The sequence below is a fragment of the Sciurus vulgaris genome, assembly GCF_902686455.1.
Source record: "Sciurus vulgaris genome assembly, chromosome: 12".
NCBI classification, from domain to species: domain Eukaryota; kingdom Metazoa; phylum Chordata; class Mammalia; order Rodentia; family Sciuridae; genus Sciurus; species Sciurus vulgaris.
The window spans coordinates 1,238,455-1,257,035 of NC_136473.1; the positions used below are offsets into that span (position 1 = coordinate 1,238,455).

Sequence of the window (18,581 nt, forward strand, 5' to 3'; positions counted from 1 at the left end):
AGGGGCGAAGGCGCTAACCAGTGCTCGGAGCTTGGCATGGATCATCGCCCAGTGCCGCCAGAGATTCTGAAAGTTGGAGTCACATTACACTTCAGAATAGCTGCTCTCCCTTCCCCTCCACTGCCATCTGTCACCTTCCCTGCAGCAGCCCTGGCCACTCACAAATTAGGCTTCCGGAGGCGCTCCCCATCTCTCCTTCCTGGGGCACCCGTCCCTCCACCGCACTTCCCCTCTGGTTTTCACCCAGAAACAAGCGAGACTGAAGAGCAAACTTCCCGAAGTCCCACCGCGCAGCCCCGTGCCCGGGTGTGCGCGTGTGTGCGTGCGCGTCTGCGGGCCGCACTTTCCTGGAAAGGAAGCCTCCGCGGGCCCCGCGGAGGCGGAGGAAGGAGCCTCCCCCGCGGCGTCAGCCCCCTGCCCACTTCCCGCCCTACGCCTCCTTCCCGAGGGCGCGGGCTGCAGCGACCCGAGCGGCTGGAGCGGCAGGGGCCTTGGCATGTCGGGCGCGGGTCTCCAGGGCGCTCCGTCTGGCGGCTGTAGGAGCCACCGCGCAGGTAGGGATCTGGGAACCGGGCGTGGGGCGCGCTCTGCCCTCGAATTTCTGCAAATCTGGGCGTGAGTCCCGTCACAACTCGGGCGCAGCGAGCGCCTTTCCAGGGGAGGGAAACCGAGGCAGGGCGCATGGCGTGCGTGGCGAGGTAGGGCGGGCCTCCGGCTGCCCACCCATCGCGGAGCCCTGCCGGGTCTCTGACCCGGACTGCAGGCGACTGGGGACCGATAGTCTGCGAAGACGGGGTGTCACCCCTTCTCTGCGTGTCCGAGGGACGGAGAGGGCAGAGGCTGTGGCTGGGGAGACCAGCATGGCCAAGCCTCCGGTGGCAGCGTGTCCCGCCCGCACCTCGAGATCCCCCGGGGCGCAGGCAGCTGGTGCGGAGTTGGGGGAAGAGCTGGAGCCTGCAGTGGCCGCTGGCGCCCGGTTTCCACCGCCCACTTCCGACTTGGGACAGTGACGCACCCGCTGCTAGGCGAGGCGAGACTGCTCCATTTCCATTGCCTAGGAGCGGGCCACCTGCCAACCCCCAGTGAGGTCATGGAGGCATAAGTGGATGGCTGCTTTCAACAATGATAGGACTTCCACTAGCTCACCCTTAAGTACAGGGCCGGAAGCTGGAGCTTTGCTTAGAGAGCCAGGCGCCTTGCTGGGCCAGGAGAGGCCTGCGACCAGACTTAGGGAGCTGGCTTCCTGGAACATCGCCTCAGCTCTGCTGTGTGAAAGCTCTTGGCTCGTGTGTGGCGGGGGACAGACGTGAATTGGGGAGTACCAGGGGTCAGCGCTGGAGGAGAGCTTCTGCTCAGAAACCTGCTCCAGCTGGTCTTGGGAGCCCATGAAGACGCCCACTGCAGCATCAGACTTTAACCCGATTCCTCGCTGATTTCGGCACCCACCCAGGAGGCCGTTGCAGTTTAGATGTGGTGGAGGCGAAGCTTCTGGCCCAAAGCTCAAGCGGGCAGGAAGTGTCAGCTTGGTTGCGTTTTCACTGAGCGGACCTGATTAATTTGGAGCAACGTGGGAACACCAGTTTGATTTGATTAAAGCACTACTAGCAGGGCATCTTAAGAGACTTCAATTGTACTGGGTTGAGGTGTGGCACATGGGCCCTCTGAGGTTAGGTTGAGACTGATTTCTGGGCTCTGTGACCTTGAACCTCAGTTTTCTCATGTTCGCCAAAAAAAAAGAAGAAACAAAGAAGGAAAATCAGGGTTTGTGATTACTGCCTTTCGCACTGATAGCGTTGCCTGCGGATCAAACGGGGCAAAACATGGAAACCCCTTGTGGATGGAGTCCGAGTCAGTGTGCACATTCAGCACCATGTTCTGTGGAAGGAATCAGCATTGCAGGCCCCCCGCTTGTCAGAGTGTGCTTATGTCCCTTTAAGCTTCCGCAGGGCTGGCTGCTGCTGCAGTCCTTGGGTTCCCACTGGTCTGCTGGGCTCCAGAGCCGCCCGCTTCTGGCTCTAGCTCGCATAGGCTAGAGCCTCCGTGGACGCCCAGGGTTAGAACCCAGGTGTGGGTCCCTCTCACATCTGTGATCCCAGCCACGCGTGGGTTGAGAGTTGCTAAGTGGGGCTGAGGTTCAGAGCAGACCTGTCGTAGGTTACAGGCAGTGCACCCTGCACATCTATAAAGCCTGAAGTGTAAGAGTGCATCGTTAGCCTTGGCAGAAGAAACTCTGAAATAATCTTAATTTCTTTTATCCCTATTTTGTGAAATCCCATGTATAAGTACCTTTTTTAAAAATAAGCTTTGAAAGAATACATCTTAAAATCTTTTCACAAATATCTGACAGTGAAAACTGGATCAAGCTTTGAACACTTCAATTTGCTGGAACTCTTAGGAGGCTCCTGAAGTAAAGCAAGGTGGGGAATTTTTGTGTGGTGGTCCTGATGCAGGGTGGAGCCCCAGGACACTCTCCCAGGACCTTACTGCTTACCTGAGATGCCCCGGGGAAGAACCTTGAGAGAGGAGAGAGATAGCTGGGCTTCTGCTGCAGAAACAATTCCTTCTTCATTTGTTTCTGAAATAAAGTTTTTCTTATTGATTTTACTTCCCCCAGTGCAATGCATACTCATTACAGGAAGCACAGAAAACTAGGAATGAGCAAAAACTACCTTACATTTAAAACACTGTCATCTCTCTGGGTGCCGTGGTGTACAGCTGTAATCCCAGTGACTTGGAAGGCTGGGGCCAGAGGATCACCAGTTCAAGTCCAGCTTCAGCAACTTAACAAATCCTGAGGACTTAGAGAGACCCTGTTTTAGAATGAAAATAAAAAGGGCTGGGGACATAACTTGGATAGGCACCCGTGGGTTCATTCCTCGCAAAACAAAAACGCCCAGCAACACTGTAGTCTCACAAGCAGCTTGGCATCTGTTCTTATAGTCTGTTTCTGTGACGTGATCATCGATTTGTAGCAGTTCCAAACATGGGATCCAAGCTATTGTTGTTTTGTTCAGTGACACAAGCGATACTCTCTCATTGCTCAAAACAAAGTCATCAAGTTGCAAAAGGGAACCAATTTATTATGCTTATTAAAACTTTTCCTTTCTAAAAAATATCTTAAAATTGTAGGGGGCTCGGTGTAACTCAGTGGGAGAGTGAGGCGTGGAGGTTCCATATCCAGCATGAAATAAAATCTTAACATTTTGATTGGAGAACTATTAGAAGTCCAGCTACGGGTGCTTGAATTTTATTGTGGTTCTGGTTAAAGTCTGATGCTGCAGTGGGCGTCTTCATGGGCTCCCAAGACCAGCTAGAGCAGGTTTCTGAGTCTGAGTGTAGGTAGCACTTTGGATGAGGGTCAGTAGGCCAGCGCTGCAGCCATCCTTGAATGCCCCTGGTAACTGGGTGTGTGAGATGCTGCAGGCACCCCACTGCTCCCAGACATGCCTTTGGCAGCCCCCTGGGGATGGGTGGGTCCCTGGCACAGTGGAGGTCACCTGTGGGCAGCCGGTGTTTGGGGGCACAAACTTGGGCATCTGGTGGTGTTTGTTCTTGACTGTGGTAGACAGGCCTTGGCAGATGACTTGGGTGAAAGTATTGTGCATTTAAAAATATCAGCTGCTTCAGGCTTTCCAGACCCATCTCCCCGTTCACAATCAGAGCTCACCGGTGCTTCTTTGAGTGCAGACTTTGGGGTCAGCTCCAGTTCCTAGTAGAGGGAGGAAAGGACTGTGGCTGGCCAGTGAATGAAGCATTTGGATGTGGCTTTGGGAGGTAGCCAGGCTCACGTGGTGGGCTCTGCTGCTCAGGTGACCACTGGTCCTGTGTCCTGTGTCCTTTCCCTCTGCTCGTCCTTTGGCCACTTGCCTGTTGTGATGGCTCAGAAATGGGTCGTAACTCAGTGTTGCTTCCTCAGTCTCTCCCGGCCACTTCCTCAGGGTCACTGGCCACTCATGGTAATAAGCAGAATTGCAGAGCTTATTGCTGGACGAAGCTTCTGGAGACCAACTGGCCGAGCCCCTCTGCTGGGCAGGTGAGGCCCTGCGGCCGTGCTTTAGGGCATTCAGTGAGCGAATTGGGTCCAGTTGTGAAATCGGAGTTGAAGTCTTATTTTGTGACACACGTGCCTGGACTCCCTGCCACTCGGGTGGCCCGACTTGGGAGCGATGAGACCTGGCGCCATTACTGGCTGTGTTTGTGACCTAGGAAAAGGCGGCGTTCTGCCTTTATAGACTCAAGTGCTGCTAGGAAAAGGAGGGTCACCTTACAGGGGTCAAATCAAAGTTAAAAACACTAAGTACCAAGAGAAGCTCGGCTTCTCAAGTGTCCAGTTCGCTGGAGACAGACTCCTCAGAACTGTGAAAGTGGTTTAGTGATCACAGACCCTCTGATGAGAAAATCTGCATATTTTGGTATGACTCTTAATGATTCTGCAGGGCTCTGTGTCGGAGCCGCAGGCCAGCCAGAGTGAAGTGTGAGCCGGCCACCCTTGGGGACGGCGGTCTCCATTGCTTGAATGGTGGGTTTAGGGCTTTCGAGTTGCCTTGACCCCTTGATCTTTCTCTGTGTTCGGCACCCACCATCCCTACACCCATTTGGGCCCTGCAGGGTATTCAGAGCTGTGGTTGCTTGTCCTCAAGGACTGTCCTGTCTGGGGGAAGATCTGAGGAAGACCTTTCCCAGGGGTCTCAGGTGTGCCCCCACGCTGACCCCTGTATACCTGTCACCGATACCCTGGCCTTATTGCATGCCTTCCTGGCCTGCCAAGAACGTCTCTTCAGAATGGGACCCTGGCCAGTGAGACTTCCCAGCCCTGGTTCTCTGTGGGCGTGGTCTGCCGGGGCTGGACCCTGCTTTCCCCTCTCCGTGGGTGCCCCCAGGAAGCTGCGTAGCATACCCAGAGTTCGCTGTGTTCTCACCAAAGTGCACGAAGCTCTTCCTTGGAGGGCAGGGTGACCAAGCCTACTGCTTTTATATCTTTTGAAACCAAGAGTCCAGAAGTTCCTTTTGCTTCAGATGTTTATCGAGGCGCATGAGCCACGTGGTTGGATGCCGTGGCAGCACTTGAGCAAAAGTGCCGTCCGTGCCCTTGCGAGACCTGTCGTCCAGTGGAGGACAGAGAATCCACTCTCACCAAGTTGCCTCGTCAGAATGCCTGGGTCTCTGGTGCACACGCAGATGGGCACAAGCGCCTGGCGTCCGGGAGAGAGCCAGTGGGCGTTCCACGAGAGGCTGGTGGGCCGGAGGAGGGGGGAGTTCTGTGAGGACAAAGGCGGTGGAGGCGCCCCCTGCCCTGTGCCCCGTGTCGTGGACATGCTGCGCCTGGCCTGGGAGACACACTCAGTTTGCAGAAAGCTTTCCCAGACGTGCTGTGGGTGTCGGGGTGCTGGGGGACCCTGCAGCTGTCTCGGGCCTGGAAAAGGGGGTGTCTTGCTCACCAAGCCCCACAGTCCCCTCCCACACTTAGTGACTGGTGGTCTTGGGGACCCTGGGATGGCCTCTGCAGCTTTCCCACTCTGGCGGCTTGTGTGTCTTGACTTAGGTGGTGACTTGAATGGAAAAGTGGACCAAGTCCATACCTTTAATCCAGCTGTTTTCCTGACTTCCTGCCTTGGGATGGCCCAAGCACATTCGCCCAAGTAGTCATCGCACGTGGACATGTTTTGAAAGGCGTCAGGAGACAGAGAGCAAAGGCAGCCTGAGGCTACAGGACGCCTCCTGTGCTGTGCTGCGCTCTCGAGGGCCTGCTGGTCTGGGAGTGGTGGTCCCTCTGTCCTGTAGGGGCCTGTGTTGGTTCTGAGTGTCTCCAGTGCTGCTGGGGAGTTGCAGCCCGGGATGGCTTTGCTTCCGGTAAGGACGGTGAAGGCCGCAGAAGAGCGACTGGCTGGCCCTGCTAAAGGAGGCCTGGTGCTGGCCCAGGAGCTCTGTGCCTTTCCTGGGTGACTGAATTTTGTTTGGCCTTTAGAAAATCTTCTTCCGGGGAGAGGTAGGCTCTGCAAAACCCACCTGGGATCTCGCTTCCTCTGAGTCCCTCGAGGGCCTGCTTCTTCTGCCGAAAACCCACGCGGGCGGTGCGGTGCGGCTTCACACCCGCAGAGGGCGTCCGACTCAGGAGCAGCTCCCCCGCCTGCTCCGCCCTGTTGGATGCAGGTGTTCTGGCTCTGGACGAACCGGCCACCGTTCAGGTGCGTGTAGCAAGATGACTACGCACAACGTGGCCACCTGCCCTGGGAGGAGCAGGACTCACTCTCTTCCTCCCGCTCAACCTCGCTGGCTCCCCGGGAACTTTGGGGCTGTTTGTCACTTGGGACAACTTCTGCGATGCTGGGGATGTGGCAGAGCAGGCGGCAGCCCTGTGGGTATCTCAGCATCGCCCGCCCCGGCCGTGGGAGTCAAAGGCCCCTCCGTGCAGAGATAATGCCAGCTTGTTCCCTGGAGCTGGAGCCAAAGGGCTCCTTGTTCAGCCTCAGAAAAGCCCACAGGAAGTCCAGCTTCCGCCACTGCTGCCCAGGCCCTTTGTCCCTTCAGATCTGACTGCTCTGGCTGGGTCCCCTTGGAGTGAGGCAGCTGCCGTGCAAAGAATAAGTTCAGCCAGAGGACTTGAGCTGGGCTGGTCCTGGGCTCCAGGCGCAGGCTGGGGTCTTCCGGCGAGCCTGGGGCCGAGCAGTTGACCGCTGGCTGGTGAGTACCAGACCCCGGCTCCCCAGCCTTTCGGGAGGGCCGACTGCGGCCCTGCGTGTGAAGTCGAGTGAGGTGTCGGCCTGTGGCCTGCTGGCTGCTAGGATTGAGGAGCTGTCCTGGGGCTGGGAACCCGCTTTCCTGTGGTTTCCTGGCTGGGAGGGAACCAGCCATTGCCCTTGTCTGTCCCTGGGGCGATGACGGTGCCTGTTTCTGGGGACTGCTGCAGGATGATGTGAGATGACACGTGAGGGACAGGAAGCAGCTGCAGCCTCCCACCCTGCGGGGTGTCCCACACACTGCTGCATGGACACCCTCTGCTGGTCCACCTCCTCGGGGACATCTGATGATGGTCCACCCCAGGCACAAGGGCACCCTCTGCACTGGCAGGGGTTCCGTGGATGGGGGCATTGTTGGCATGGCGGGCAGAGCCTGGCATGTGCCGTCTGTGCTGGCCTGGGCTGTTCCCTTGGCCTGAGGCTGTGGTCACCGTCCTTGGCAGGCTGGGCCGCCGTGGCCTCCTGGGGCCCTGGGCTTGTTTAAGACCCAGACAGAAAGCCTTCTTTTCCTCTTCCCAGGCTCATGGCTTCTCTGCCTGCATATTGCTACTAAAATTTCCATAGGGTTCTGTTCTTTTAAAAAAATTGGGATTTATGTTTGGCGAGTAATAATCGTGTCTGTTGATGGGACTCCTGTCCGGCCCTGACACCTGCTTTCCGCGGGGCATCGACGGCATTTCCACTGCGCATACGCTGACTTTCTGGCGTGGTGTGAAATGCTCTGGGCAGTTCTGAAATACACGTTGCCTTAGGAGCGACTCCGGCCTCGAAACTGTGCAGTAGACCTGGAGCCGGCCGAGGGGAGCCCCTTCCTCTCCCGCCCGCAGGTGAGACCAGGCTGCTCCTCTGCCTGCCCTTCGGCTCTGGCCGTGTTCTCCAGGTGAGCTCTCCTTGCCGGTGGCTGGTCCCGAAGCTCTTCGTGTCTTACTGTCACACGTGGTCTGCTGCACCAGGCCCTCATCTCTCCATGCTGTGATGGCCGCTGGAGGGGGACGGGGCCATAGGCTAGGTCTTCACTCGGAGCTTTCCAGTCTCACGTTTTGGAAGCCGCTTTCCCACCAGTGGGCACGCACGTTCCTGGAACCCCTGGCTTTCCATTTATGCTCGAAGCCAGCAAGTCCTCGCTGAGCCTCTCCTGTGCTGTGACTCCAACATTATCCTCACTATTTTTCATTCTGTTGCTAATTTTCTACTTTCCCTGTGTCCCCCTGGAGCTGCAGGCCAGGGAGGCAGCAGTCTCTCTTCCCAGTCCTCATAGGGGATGGCTTTGGCAAACACTTGGCCCCTGCACCTCCTGCTGCCCATATTCCCAGGCTTGGACCTGTGATCCCTGGAGCCTGAGCAGGGCTTGTCCCAGGTGGCTCCCACTCCAGGTGAGGGTGTCCTGTGATCCCTGGAGCCTGAGCAGGGCTTGTCCCAGGTGGCTCCCACTCCAGGTGAGGGTGTCCTGTGATCCCTGGAGCCTGAGCAGGGCTTGTCCCAGGTGGCTCCCACTCCAGGTGAGGGTGTCCTGTGATCCCTGGAGCCCGGGCAGGGCTCTGGTCCCAGGTGGCTCCCACTCCAGGTGTGGGTGTCCTGGGATCCCTGGAGCCCGGGCAGGGCTTGTCCCAGGTGGCTCCCACTCCAGGTGAGGGTGTCCTGTGATCCCTGGAGCCCGGGCAGGGCTTGTCCCAGGTGGCTCCCACTCCAGGTGAGGGTGTCCTGTGATCCCTGGAGCCGGGGCAAGGCTTGTCCCAGGTGGCTCCCACTCCAGGTGAGGGTGTCCTGTGATCCCTGGAGTCGGGGCAGGGCTCTGGTCCTTGCACTTGACACCTGCTGACGTGACATGGAATCCCAGGTGCCTGTGGCCCCTCAGGTCCAGGCTTGCTCCTCGCCTATGGGAGTCAGGTTTTGGGGCCCTGCTGGGGGTCTCCCTGTTGGTTGTTCAGGGATTCAGGCAACCTGTGTCTTCTGGAGCCTCCCAAGCGTCCACACCCCCCGGAAGACGGAGGAATTGGGATAGCAGGCCACTGCAGAGGTCTTCACTGGCCACGCTCACACGGGGGACGTCACTTCTGTCCACAGCTTCATTGACCAGGATGCAGTCACCAGGCAGCATGAAGCCAAGGGAGGCCAGGAAATACTGCCAAATGTGTGTCTGGGAGAAGGGATCCAGCTGAGGGACAGCTGTCACTCTGCATGGTGTCTGTGGAGCAGGGACTCTCCGAAGGGCTATTGTTTATTAACTCCTTAAATCTGTAGGTGGGCAGTGCTGTTATTCCCATTTTATAGGTGGGATGTTGGGGCACAGGGAGGTTAGGTAGCTCGTCTAAGGCCACACAGCCAGTGGGGGGTGGTTGCTTGAATTTGGGCTACCTGGCCTTGGGGCTGGCAGCATTCCCCACTACCGTAGACCGAGAATGTAGAACACAGGTAAAACCTAAAGGTGAAGTATAAAAGGTGGCATGGGTGAAATTCAGGTTGAAGGTGAAAGGGCTGGTGTGTCGCTCCTTCTCCTTGCATCGGGAGGCCTGGTTCCATGTCCGGAGGTGCCGCAGCAACAACCAGAGTTTCCTCAAATTTAAAGATTAAAAAGTAAGAATTAGATGCAATGAGTTAAAGACTCCTACAGCTGCTATAACAAGTTATCACAGACTTGAGGCCTGAAGCAACACAAATGGGCTGTTCTATGACTCTGGAGGTCAAGACCACAGTCGGCCCTAATGTACTAATGGGTTCGAATTTCAATGGGCCTCAGCTCCTGACCTGAAAAATGGGGAAAAGACAGTGCCATTCCCCTTGGGCTCCTGTGAAGGTCAAGGATGAATCTCCCCTGGGCTCCTGTGAAGGTCAAGGATGAACCTCCCCCTGGGCTCCTGTAAAGGTCAAGGATGAACCTCCCCTGGGCTCCTGTGAAGGTCAAGGATGAACCTCCCCTTGGGCTCCTGTGAAGGTCAAGGATGAACCTCCCCTGGGCTCCTGTGAAGGTCAAGGATGAACCTCCCCTGGGCTCCTGTGGAGGTCAAGGATGAACCTCCCCTTGGGCTCCTGTGAAGGTCAAGGATGAACCTCCCCTTGGGCTCCTGTGAAGGTCAAGGAGGATGAACCTCCCCTTGGGCTCCTGTGAAGGTCAAGGAGGATGAACCTCGCCTTGGGCTCCTGTGAAGGTCAAGGAGGATGAACCTCCCCTTGGGCTCCTGTGAAGGTCAAGGAGGATGAACCTCCCCTTGGGCTCCTGTGCAGGTCAAGGATGAAGTGAGCACATGGCCTAGGCATAGGGTGAAGACTTGAGTCGTTCCCCAGCCTACGGTCAGGAAACCAAGCCCTGGAGGAAGTGGCCGCCCTGCTGTGCAGCTGCATTCCTGGGCTGCCACAGTGCAGGGAGCATGTCAGCCGTGGCGCCTCGGAGCCTCATGTAGGGAGACGCAGGCAAACCCCCTGAAGAGGCTCCACCCAGGTTTCACTGCCGGACGTCAGGGTCCAGGGAAGTTGCCCTTGGGACCGAGGTTGTGGTGGGGAAGATCTGAGAAAGGCACAACCTGAGAGGAGGTGTGTCCCGTGGAAAGCGTCGCGCTGGGGGAACCACTGTGGGCACTGGGGCGGGTCAGGGAGGAGAATGAGAGGAGCGTCCTGACTCCGCACCCTCCAGAGGATGTGCGGTTCTCTCAGGGCCCCCCTTCCCTCTGCTGCCCTTCCGGTCATATCCCAGGGCTCCCTGGGCAGCCGCTCCCTGGCCTTCCATCTGGACAGGTTCTGGTTCCACTGCAGGCCATGCCACACCTGGCCTCTGGGCTGCTTCCTCTGGACGGGGGTCCTTAGAAAGGAGGACTCCTCCACCTGTGGTCTCCGTCGCCCCTGCCTCGCCCCAGTGCCAGGTCTTCAGAGCAGACCCAGACGATGCTCAGGCGCTCTTGCCACTGATCCGATTGCTCTGGCTGAGGTCACTGTCACCCACAATCCGGGCTTTTCATGTCCTCTTACGGCAAGACACGCTGTCCTCCTTGTGTCAGGAAGAACGTCTGTCATCCTGTGGCACGCCGCTTTTCCTTGGGGAGGGAAACAGTGCACGTGGTCCCTCCCTCCAGGGAAGGTATGCGACCAGGCTAACCAGGAGAGATGAATGGCATTCTCAGAGGACGGGCGGAGGCCAGGGCTAATCGGGTACAGGGCCGTGGTGCACAAGTAAAATCGGACAAGCAGGGTCACTGTAGAAACCCTGGCCTCATTATTTTCTGAGAATTTCATAGAAACGTCATCTTTTAACAGACAGCAGCTTGTGTGGAGGGAGCCCGGGGAGCTGAGAGGCAGGGGCAGCTTGTGTCCGGGGCCTGCTGGGCACCCTTCCGATGGCACGGGCCTCCACCCACTTCAGCCCCTCACGCTTGGGTGGCCTCCCCTGATGGAGGACCAGAGGACAGGCTCCTAGGGAAGGAGAAGGGTTGCCACGGTGCCATGGAGGACTGGGGACTGGAGAGGCTGGAGAGGAGGGCGGCACTAGTCAGAGAGGGAAGCCGCCACAGCCTGGAGAGTTCTTGAAGGAGCACGATGCTTTCTCCTCAAGTTCCACATGGCTGTGCTCCTGCCCGTGTCACCAGCCGTGAGTAAGAGGAATAGAGTTTGGTTCCGACAAGTGGATTTTATTAATGCAGTGCACACTCAACCTAACATTCCTAATGATAGCAAGTCACAAATACATTGAAGATTCACCCCCTTGTTCACCTAGAGTCCATCCCCATGGACTTACTCAATGCAACGTCTCTGAGCCAAGAAGTCAGTCAGCAAGACCGAGGGGATTCTTCTCAGCCATGGCCTCTCTCAGCTCCTTGGATGCCTTGGCTGGCCTTGGGTGTCTAATAAACCGGGAGCTGGGTGGCAGTTGTTGTCATCGGGGGAGAGGTGGTCAGTCATCTGGCCTCAGTGACAATGGTCAATCAGCAATCAGCGATAGAGTGGACAGCAGCCGGGGCAGTCGAGATAGAGCGACGTGGAGTCCTCTGGTCACGGTGCTGCTGACAGCTTGCTCCAAAAGTCCAGGGGTTTAAGTCGTGATCTTCAGCCCAGTCATGCTCTGGTCTTCATTGATAAAGACCAGCATGTGACTAGACTAGGAGCCCCCACCAAATCATAGATCAAGGTTCATGTCGGCATTGTTCAGGAGTGTCATCCTGCCACACAGCAAGCTTGTCACCAGGTGCCTTTTTGATTTTAGTTTTACAAGTCCAAGCAAATACCAAATGCAGCTTATTATTACCACATAACACACAGCTGTAGCAATTCCTATTATTTCCTTGTCTCATCACACCCCAGGCTTCTGGAGCTAGTATTTAAATGTTGATGTAGTCCCAGGTGAGTATTTCAAGCACTGAGACCAAGACCCAGTACCTCGACACAAGCCACGGGCTCCTCTGTCTGAGCGCACAGTTGTACACTGGCCTTGGGAGCTGGGAACCCATATCCTGGGACGTCCTTGCAGAACGAAGTGGAAAAGGGCTAAAAGGAGGAGCTGGTGAGGTCACTTCCACCAACTCGAAGGTACCACGCGTCTCATTCTCCTGGGTTGGGATACATCCAGGGCCGTCCGAGCTGCCCAGGGAGGTGGGAAGAACACTGGGATGTGCTCCCTGAGCTGCTCAGCCTGCCACGCACCTCTGGCACATCCCTCTTCCCAAATGGCTGACTCAATGGCCCAAATGGCCCTCCTGCCCCTGGAGGCTGGCCTCCTCTCCAGATGAGCTGTGGGCAGCGATTCTGCTCAGGGGCAGTTACGTCCGCGAACGCAGGGAGCGCCACCTAGCTTCCGGATGCGCCGTCTTCCTGGAGTCAAGATCAGGTTGCTTTCACTTTCGGTAGATCAATTCAGGCTTCTTACTGACCGTGGGTCAGTTTCCAAGTCCCCTTTCCTTTAGAATCGGTGATTCAAAGGCGAGGTGGTGGAGCCTGCTGGTGTGGGAGGGGACTTAGCCATCCTCAGTCCTGGGGATGCTGCCGTTGAACAGCTGGGACAGAGCCTGCGTGAATGGGCCAGGTGTGACGGGGTGACTCCAAGTGCACCGTGAACTCAGGGCCTTTAAAGAAGGTTGAGTGTTGTCCACATTCGTAAAGAGGCTCTTTCCACTGTGGCCAACTCTGCTTATGTCTTTACACCACTTTGTCGGGGCGTGACTGATGCACAAACTCTGTCCGTGTGCAGTGCACGGCTCTGAGGAGCGTGGTTGAGCACATACTGGGGAGCCATCCCCTCCGTCAGGGCTGCTGGTGCCCGTCCTGTCCCTGTGGCCCCCGCCCCTTCATTGGTATGATTATGATTAATGTTTTTGGGAAAAGTCCTTACTGTGAATATGCTCGCTTAGCAAGTGTGCGTGTTCAACACGCTTTGGTCAGCGGCGGGCGCTGTGTGGTGACACGGGACAGCTCAGCTGCCTTTCGCCCTGCCTTCTGCCTGGCTTCCAGGAACATAGGTCAGGATGACTTTATAGGTCATCCGGCAGTTTCTCAGCTCAGTCACTCCTGGGTGGTGTGGGATGTGCCCCCGTGGTACAAGAGGTGGCCTCCAGCGTCACGAGGACATGGCAGGGGACGCCGGCACTCGCCGTCCACACTCCTGCCAGGCAGAAAGTCCCATTTGCTGCAGTGGGTCCTTGTCCTTCTCTAACACCAGTGAAGTCTAACAGAGAGACAGAGCAGTGAGCCGCTGTCCTGGGCCTTGGGCTGGTGACGGGAGAGAAGCTGTTTTGTGGCATTGCCTTCGTCTGCATGGCCATCCCAGCCATGGTGGACGGTGGTCATCTCCCACGGATGGCCGGCAGACCTACGCCTCCTTCAGCTGCCTGTGTGGGCAGCATCATAGGTGGCGTCGGGCTGCAGTGAGCCTGCGAGGTGACGAGGGCATGAGGGCCGACTCGGCCGGGGCAGCTGGCGCGTTCTGTCTGCTGCGCACACGTTCACTCGGCTCTCAGCCTTGGGCTCCGGCGGAGGCCCAGGCGCCCTGAGCACGAGAGGCTGCCTTCCCCCTTCTTGGTGACGGGATTCTTCGCCGGTGTCAGATCTACCATCCAGGGGTCCTGTCAGGAAGGCCGTGTCCCGTGTCCCGTGTCTGATGGCTGACCGGGCACAGAGTGCCTGCATGGCCCGACTCTGCCCTGACCTGCCGAGTGTCTCTCAGCACTGACCGTTGCTTCTTCTGAGGATGTAGGCGGGAAGCTGCTCAGGGTCCCCCACTGTGCTCTCGCAACCCCGACCCCTCTGCCACCCCTGGCAGGCGGTCAGTGCCAGGTGGACCCTGGCTGCTCTGTTCCGACCCTCCCCTGGAGGCGCTGTCAGACTCGCAGGTCGGGAGCTCCGTTCCCAAGGACCCCCCACCTCGGTGCCGACCCCAAGCCCCAGGTCGCTTTACCCGAGCTTCTGACCCGCCCCCTGTAAATCGGGGTCCCACCTGGGTTTGATGAATTTGCTCCAGGGCGCACGGATTCAGGCAGACACCCACTCTGTGTTCACGGTTTAGTACAAAGGTCACTCCAAAGGCCGCAGATGAAGGGGTGTCCAGGGAGGGCTGGGAAGAGGCGGGGCTTCTGTGGCCTCCCCAGGCGCTCCCTCCAGGACCTCCCCGTGTTCAGCGTGCTTGGGGTGTTTGTGGATGGCGTGGAGCATGTGAGTGGGCAGAGCGTCTGCTGTGAGGCTGACTGGCTGGGCGGGGAGCCCAGCAGGGCTGTGTGCAGACAGTGGGGTTCTCCTCCCTGCCAGGGTGGGGCCCTTCCCAAATGGGTCCACTCTGGGGCAGGCGGGTCAGAGGCTTCTCGGTGGCCAGCCCAAGGCAGGGAGTGTTGAGGGGCCGCTGGGGGAGGGCCGGAGCTGGTGACGGAGGGCAGGCAGGACAGCAGCCTGAGGTCAGAGGCTGCCTTTCGCTTCTCTCACTTGGAGCTGTTCCGAGGCCGCTTCAGGAGCCAAGGACAAAAGGCCAAAGCTTGATGCAGCCTCGTGTCCTGCTCACTCGGGTACTAGAAGGGCAGTGGGGTTGGGAACCAGGAGCCAGGAGCGTTGGACCCCCACCTGGGCACGGGGACCTTTGCCCTCTGCGGGGCGCAAGTGTGCTCAGAGCGTCTGGGTTTCGCTCCTCTGCGAGCTGGGGCTTTCCCGGCCTCCCTGTCACTGGCCGCGCGCTCGGCCTTGCTCCTGGGCACCGCGGGGACTTTCAGGTGCCGTGTTCCCTTTCTTTCCTGAGGCGCCTATGCCCATGCTCGTCTTTGCCCCGTGGGGAGCGGCCCGTTCCAGCCTTTCTTGGACTTCTTGCTGCATTTGCGGTTTTCTCAGGCTACTCTTCCTGTCTGACCGTCTCCAGAGCACTGTTCCTCCTGCTGTTCAGAGGTGGCTTCGTGCTGTGACCTGGGCAGTGCTCTGAGGGGACACAGGGTGGCCTAGGGTAGATTGTCCTGGTTGTCAGGCGTCAGTGGACGACTGCTGGCCAGCAAGCTGCTCCCTCCACCCGGCTCTGCTGGAACTCCTGCTCCAGAGCGAAGGACCCGGACATCCCTCCCTCGTCCCCCCGGGCAGCAGAGGGCTGCGTGGGTTCTGATGTCCACTGCTGACACCATCCTTCTGCACAGCATCTGTCGATGTCCCTCATGGCTTGGAGAGCAGCAGGGAGTGAAGGCCGTGGCTCTGGAGCCGCCTGCCCGGGCTCCGACAGCCTTGCCGTAACCCCGACTCCTCGGTTCTCCCTGGTGTAGGCCGGCCTTCGTGGCACGGAGGCCGTGCTTTTGGGAAGGCCCCGTATCACGCACTGCCAGCGAGCTTGTCTCCCCAGTTGCTCACTCTCCCTGCGCTTCTCTGTGGGCTCAGGGACGTGCTCGTAGCTCGTCCGACTCCCTTGTCTTGCCCCAGAGGTTGCTGGATTTGTTTTGCTCACAATGAAGCAGAGACTCTTTAAAATCAAAAGCAACTTCCTGATAACTGCTTTTCTGCGTCCACAACTTCCTCATGCTGAGAATGAGAACTGAAAAGCTGCCCCATGGGGAGGCCCAGGAAGCCGACCTGCTCTCTGGCCAGCTCAGCTCCCCGGAGCCACCTCCCCGGCAGTCCTAGCTGCTTCTGTGGGGCCCTGGAGAACTGTGTGGCTGCAGAGCATAAAGTCCCTTTCCTTTTTACATCGTCTGCCTATTTCTTAGGCGGGTGCAGCCGAGTGCCCAGCCGGCATCCAAGCAAAGTCCCTGGCTGGGCCACTGATAGCAGTACGTAGTGCCAAGAGGGCCGGTGCATTCTTTTTCTCTCATATTTAAAGACAGAGATCCACAGACTCAGGGGTGAGAGCAAAGTGGCAGATTCGTTAAAGTAATAGAAAGGAAATCTCGGCCACCTTGGCTGGTTCTGTGGGTCCTTCCAGAGCCTTAGCCGACACCACGAGCAGGGCGGCTCTGAAGGGCCTTGGGGCTGTGCTGCTGTGACTGAGCCACCCGTGCTGGTGCTAGGCCGAGGCCGGCCTGATGCTTGGGGGTGGAGCCGTTTGAGGTGGTTGGGCGTTTGCTTTCCATCTCTGCCTCTCTTGGGCTTCAGGTCCTCCTGAGCAATGTCCCCCATCCCTTTCCGTCTGAAGATCCCTTCCTTTAATGGAGTGAAGGCGGAGGGCTGGAGCTGTGAGATTCTGCCGTCTTCCCTCTTGTCCAATCCCTCTGTGCCCTAGGCAGTGGGTCATTCCTGCGGGGTCTTTCCTGCCTGTCCATCTGCTTTAAGCACCCCTTGCTGCCGCGAGCGTGGTAACTGGAGGTGGTGCTCATTCCAGCCTTTAGTCATCTCCACGTGTTTCACGTGACTTGACCCTTCTGCTCCCGCTGGGTGGCTTCCCTGAGTGTGTGGCATGAACCCAGTGGGCACCTCAGCCTTCCCCACGGCTGCTCTGGCCGGCTCGGCAGGATTTGCAAAGCCGGGCCCTCCTTGTCTGCCTGGGCATTATTGTGCTGATTAAAGCCTCGGGCTCTTCGGAAAAAAGCACACAGATCACTGGCTTCGTGCCCTCTTGGGTGCTGGTCGGGAGAGCCGGGAAGAGGCCCAGCAACCTGCATTTCCCAGGCTTCCCAGGAGATTTGGGATGCAGGGGGTCCCAGACCACATTCAAGTTCAGCTGGCTTGAAGCAGAAGCTTTGGCCTTTTTCCTAGTTGGTGAGTGACCTCTGCTGAGTGCCAGGGACCCCGGAGCTTATTGCTGGTAGATGCGGTGTTCTTGGCTCACAGTCAGACTGAAATCTGCTCCTTCCTTCCCCGCTCAGAGATAATGGAGTCGTACTGAGGGAGGTCCTGCCGCCGTAGCATGAACTGGAATCTGTCCTGTGGCGGCAGGTCCAGTGGCTCACAGTTGTAGTGTGTCGTTGCTACCCCAGCGACTTCCCAGCTCATCACGGCTGTGCTGTGCCAGGCGGTGGGAAACAAACCTGTGCAGCAGTCCCTGGCCATTCCTACCTCCAACTGGACCTGGTCACCTTTTCCAGAAGTTCCCCTTCTTCCATCTGACCCCCGCCTCCTGGAGGGCTGTCAGAGTAACGCTGGGACGATCGGCAGGGAGGATCATTCCCAGGAGCTCAGCTTGGAACCAGGTGACCTCTGCACATCTTCGGCGTGGGACCCTCTGTGTGAGGTCGCACGTCCAGCCAGGCGGCCACGTTTGGACACTGCTGTTTCTCTCAGAGCTCTTCCCAGTCGCCTACCCCACAGGCTGGCGAGTTCTGTAGCTGCTTAGCCACTGTGGATGAGCACGCGTGCCTTTGGGGACCACACCTGAGCCCTGGACACATGGAGCCCTTAGGGTCCAGTCACAGCTCTGAGTGGGGTGGTGACAGGCCGGGACCCGTCTCGTGCAGGAGAGGAGCGAGCAGGGCCGGTCTTCCTTCCCGGGCTGCCGAAGTCCTGCTCCTGCCCTGAGCAGTCCCTTATCTCAGGCCTCAGCTTCTACCTTAGGGACAGGCGAGGGCAGCCCTGCCCCCCCACGGGGGCGTGGTGGGAAGTGGGCACGACCGCGGAGGTGAGCGAGTGGTGCTAAGAGGACCTTCGAGGACGTCACCTTCCTCAGGCCCCAGCGCACGTCCCGAGTCGCTTCCCAGGTCACATCTGTCTGTGTCACACAGCCTGTGACTTTGGGGGACAGGTGGCAGTGGGTGATGTCTGGGCTGCTGCTATACCAGTTTTGGCGTCTGCAGATGGGCCATCAGCCGTTGTCCTGGGGCAGCACACTCGGCACCTCTATGGCATTGCCCGTGCCCCCGCATTTCAACACACAGAGAAACCGAGGTGTGAAGACGCTGCTGCCGGGCTTTCCCCGGGCTGGCCGTGGCCCACACGCGAGCTCTGGTCCACGATTGCGTCACGCCGTCTCTGGGCTGAGTGACGTGCGTGGCACACAGAGTCCCAGCCTGCATTGAGCTTGCAGGCGCTCGGGGGAAGCAGCTTTGTCCCTCCATGTGCCTGTGCAGGCTGCCGAGGGACCTGGTTAAAGGAACTTGTGGCCCAGATGGTGACAGAGGCCAATGAGGGAGATCCAATGCAGCTCCCTGGCCGACCTGGGGCCGTGTGAGGTCCCTGAGGTCCCGCTGCTGCCCCCACCCATAGCCTCACCTGGATGTCCCATGGATGTCACTGGGGGCTCTTTTGGAGGCTGGAGCATTTTATTATTGTTACTATTTTTAAAAATTCTTTTAGTTGTTGATGGACCTTTATTTAATTTATTTATTTCTATGTGGCTGAGAATCGAACACAGCGGCTCACGGGTGCTAGGCAAGCGCTCCACCACCGAGCCACAGCCCAGCCCAGGGGCATTTGAATGCTGTGTGGCCCTCTCTCAAGATGAGCCGTATAATTGAAAATGTGCCCGTGAGCATAATCTCC

The 18,581-nt window shown here is 58.1% G+C and overlaps 1 protein-coding gene across 12 annotated transcripts in view; it reads left to right on the forward strand.

Moving 5' to 3' along the window:
• Positions 1-360: 360 nt before the first annotated feature.
• The window catches only part of DISC1 (DISC1 scaffold protein), a 198,397-nt gene continuing 180,176 nt past the window's right edge, over positions 361-18,581 (forward strand). For 9 of the 12 annotated variants that reach the window (XR_013758327.1, XM_079107191.1, XM_079107195.1 and 6 more), the window contains exon 1: positions 361-554. Coding sequence is in view for 8 of the 12 variants with exons in the window: in XM_079107191.1 (XP_078963317.1) it covers positions 497-554 (58 nt within the window). In the remaining 4 variants the exon portion in view is untranslated. Of the gene's footprint in view, positions 555-6,550; positions 6,682-14,882; positions 14,909-15,016; positions 16,013-18,581 lie in introns of those variants that run through there. The other 3 variants (XM_079107198.1, XM_079107196.1, XM_079107197.1) reach the window with 3 other exon arrangements.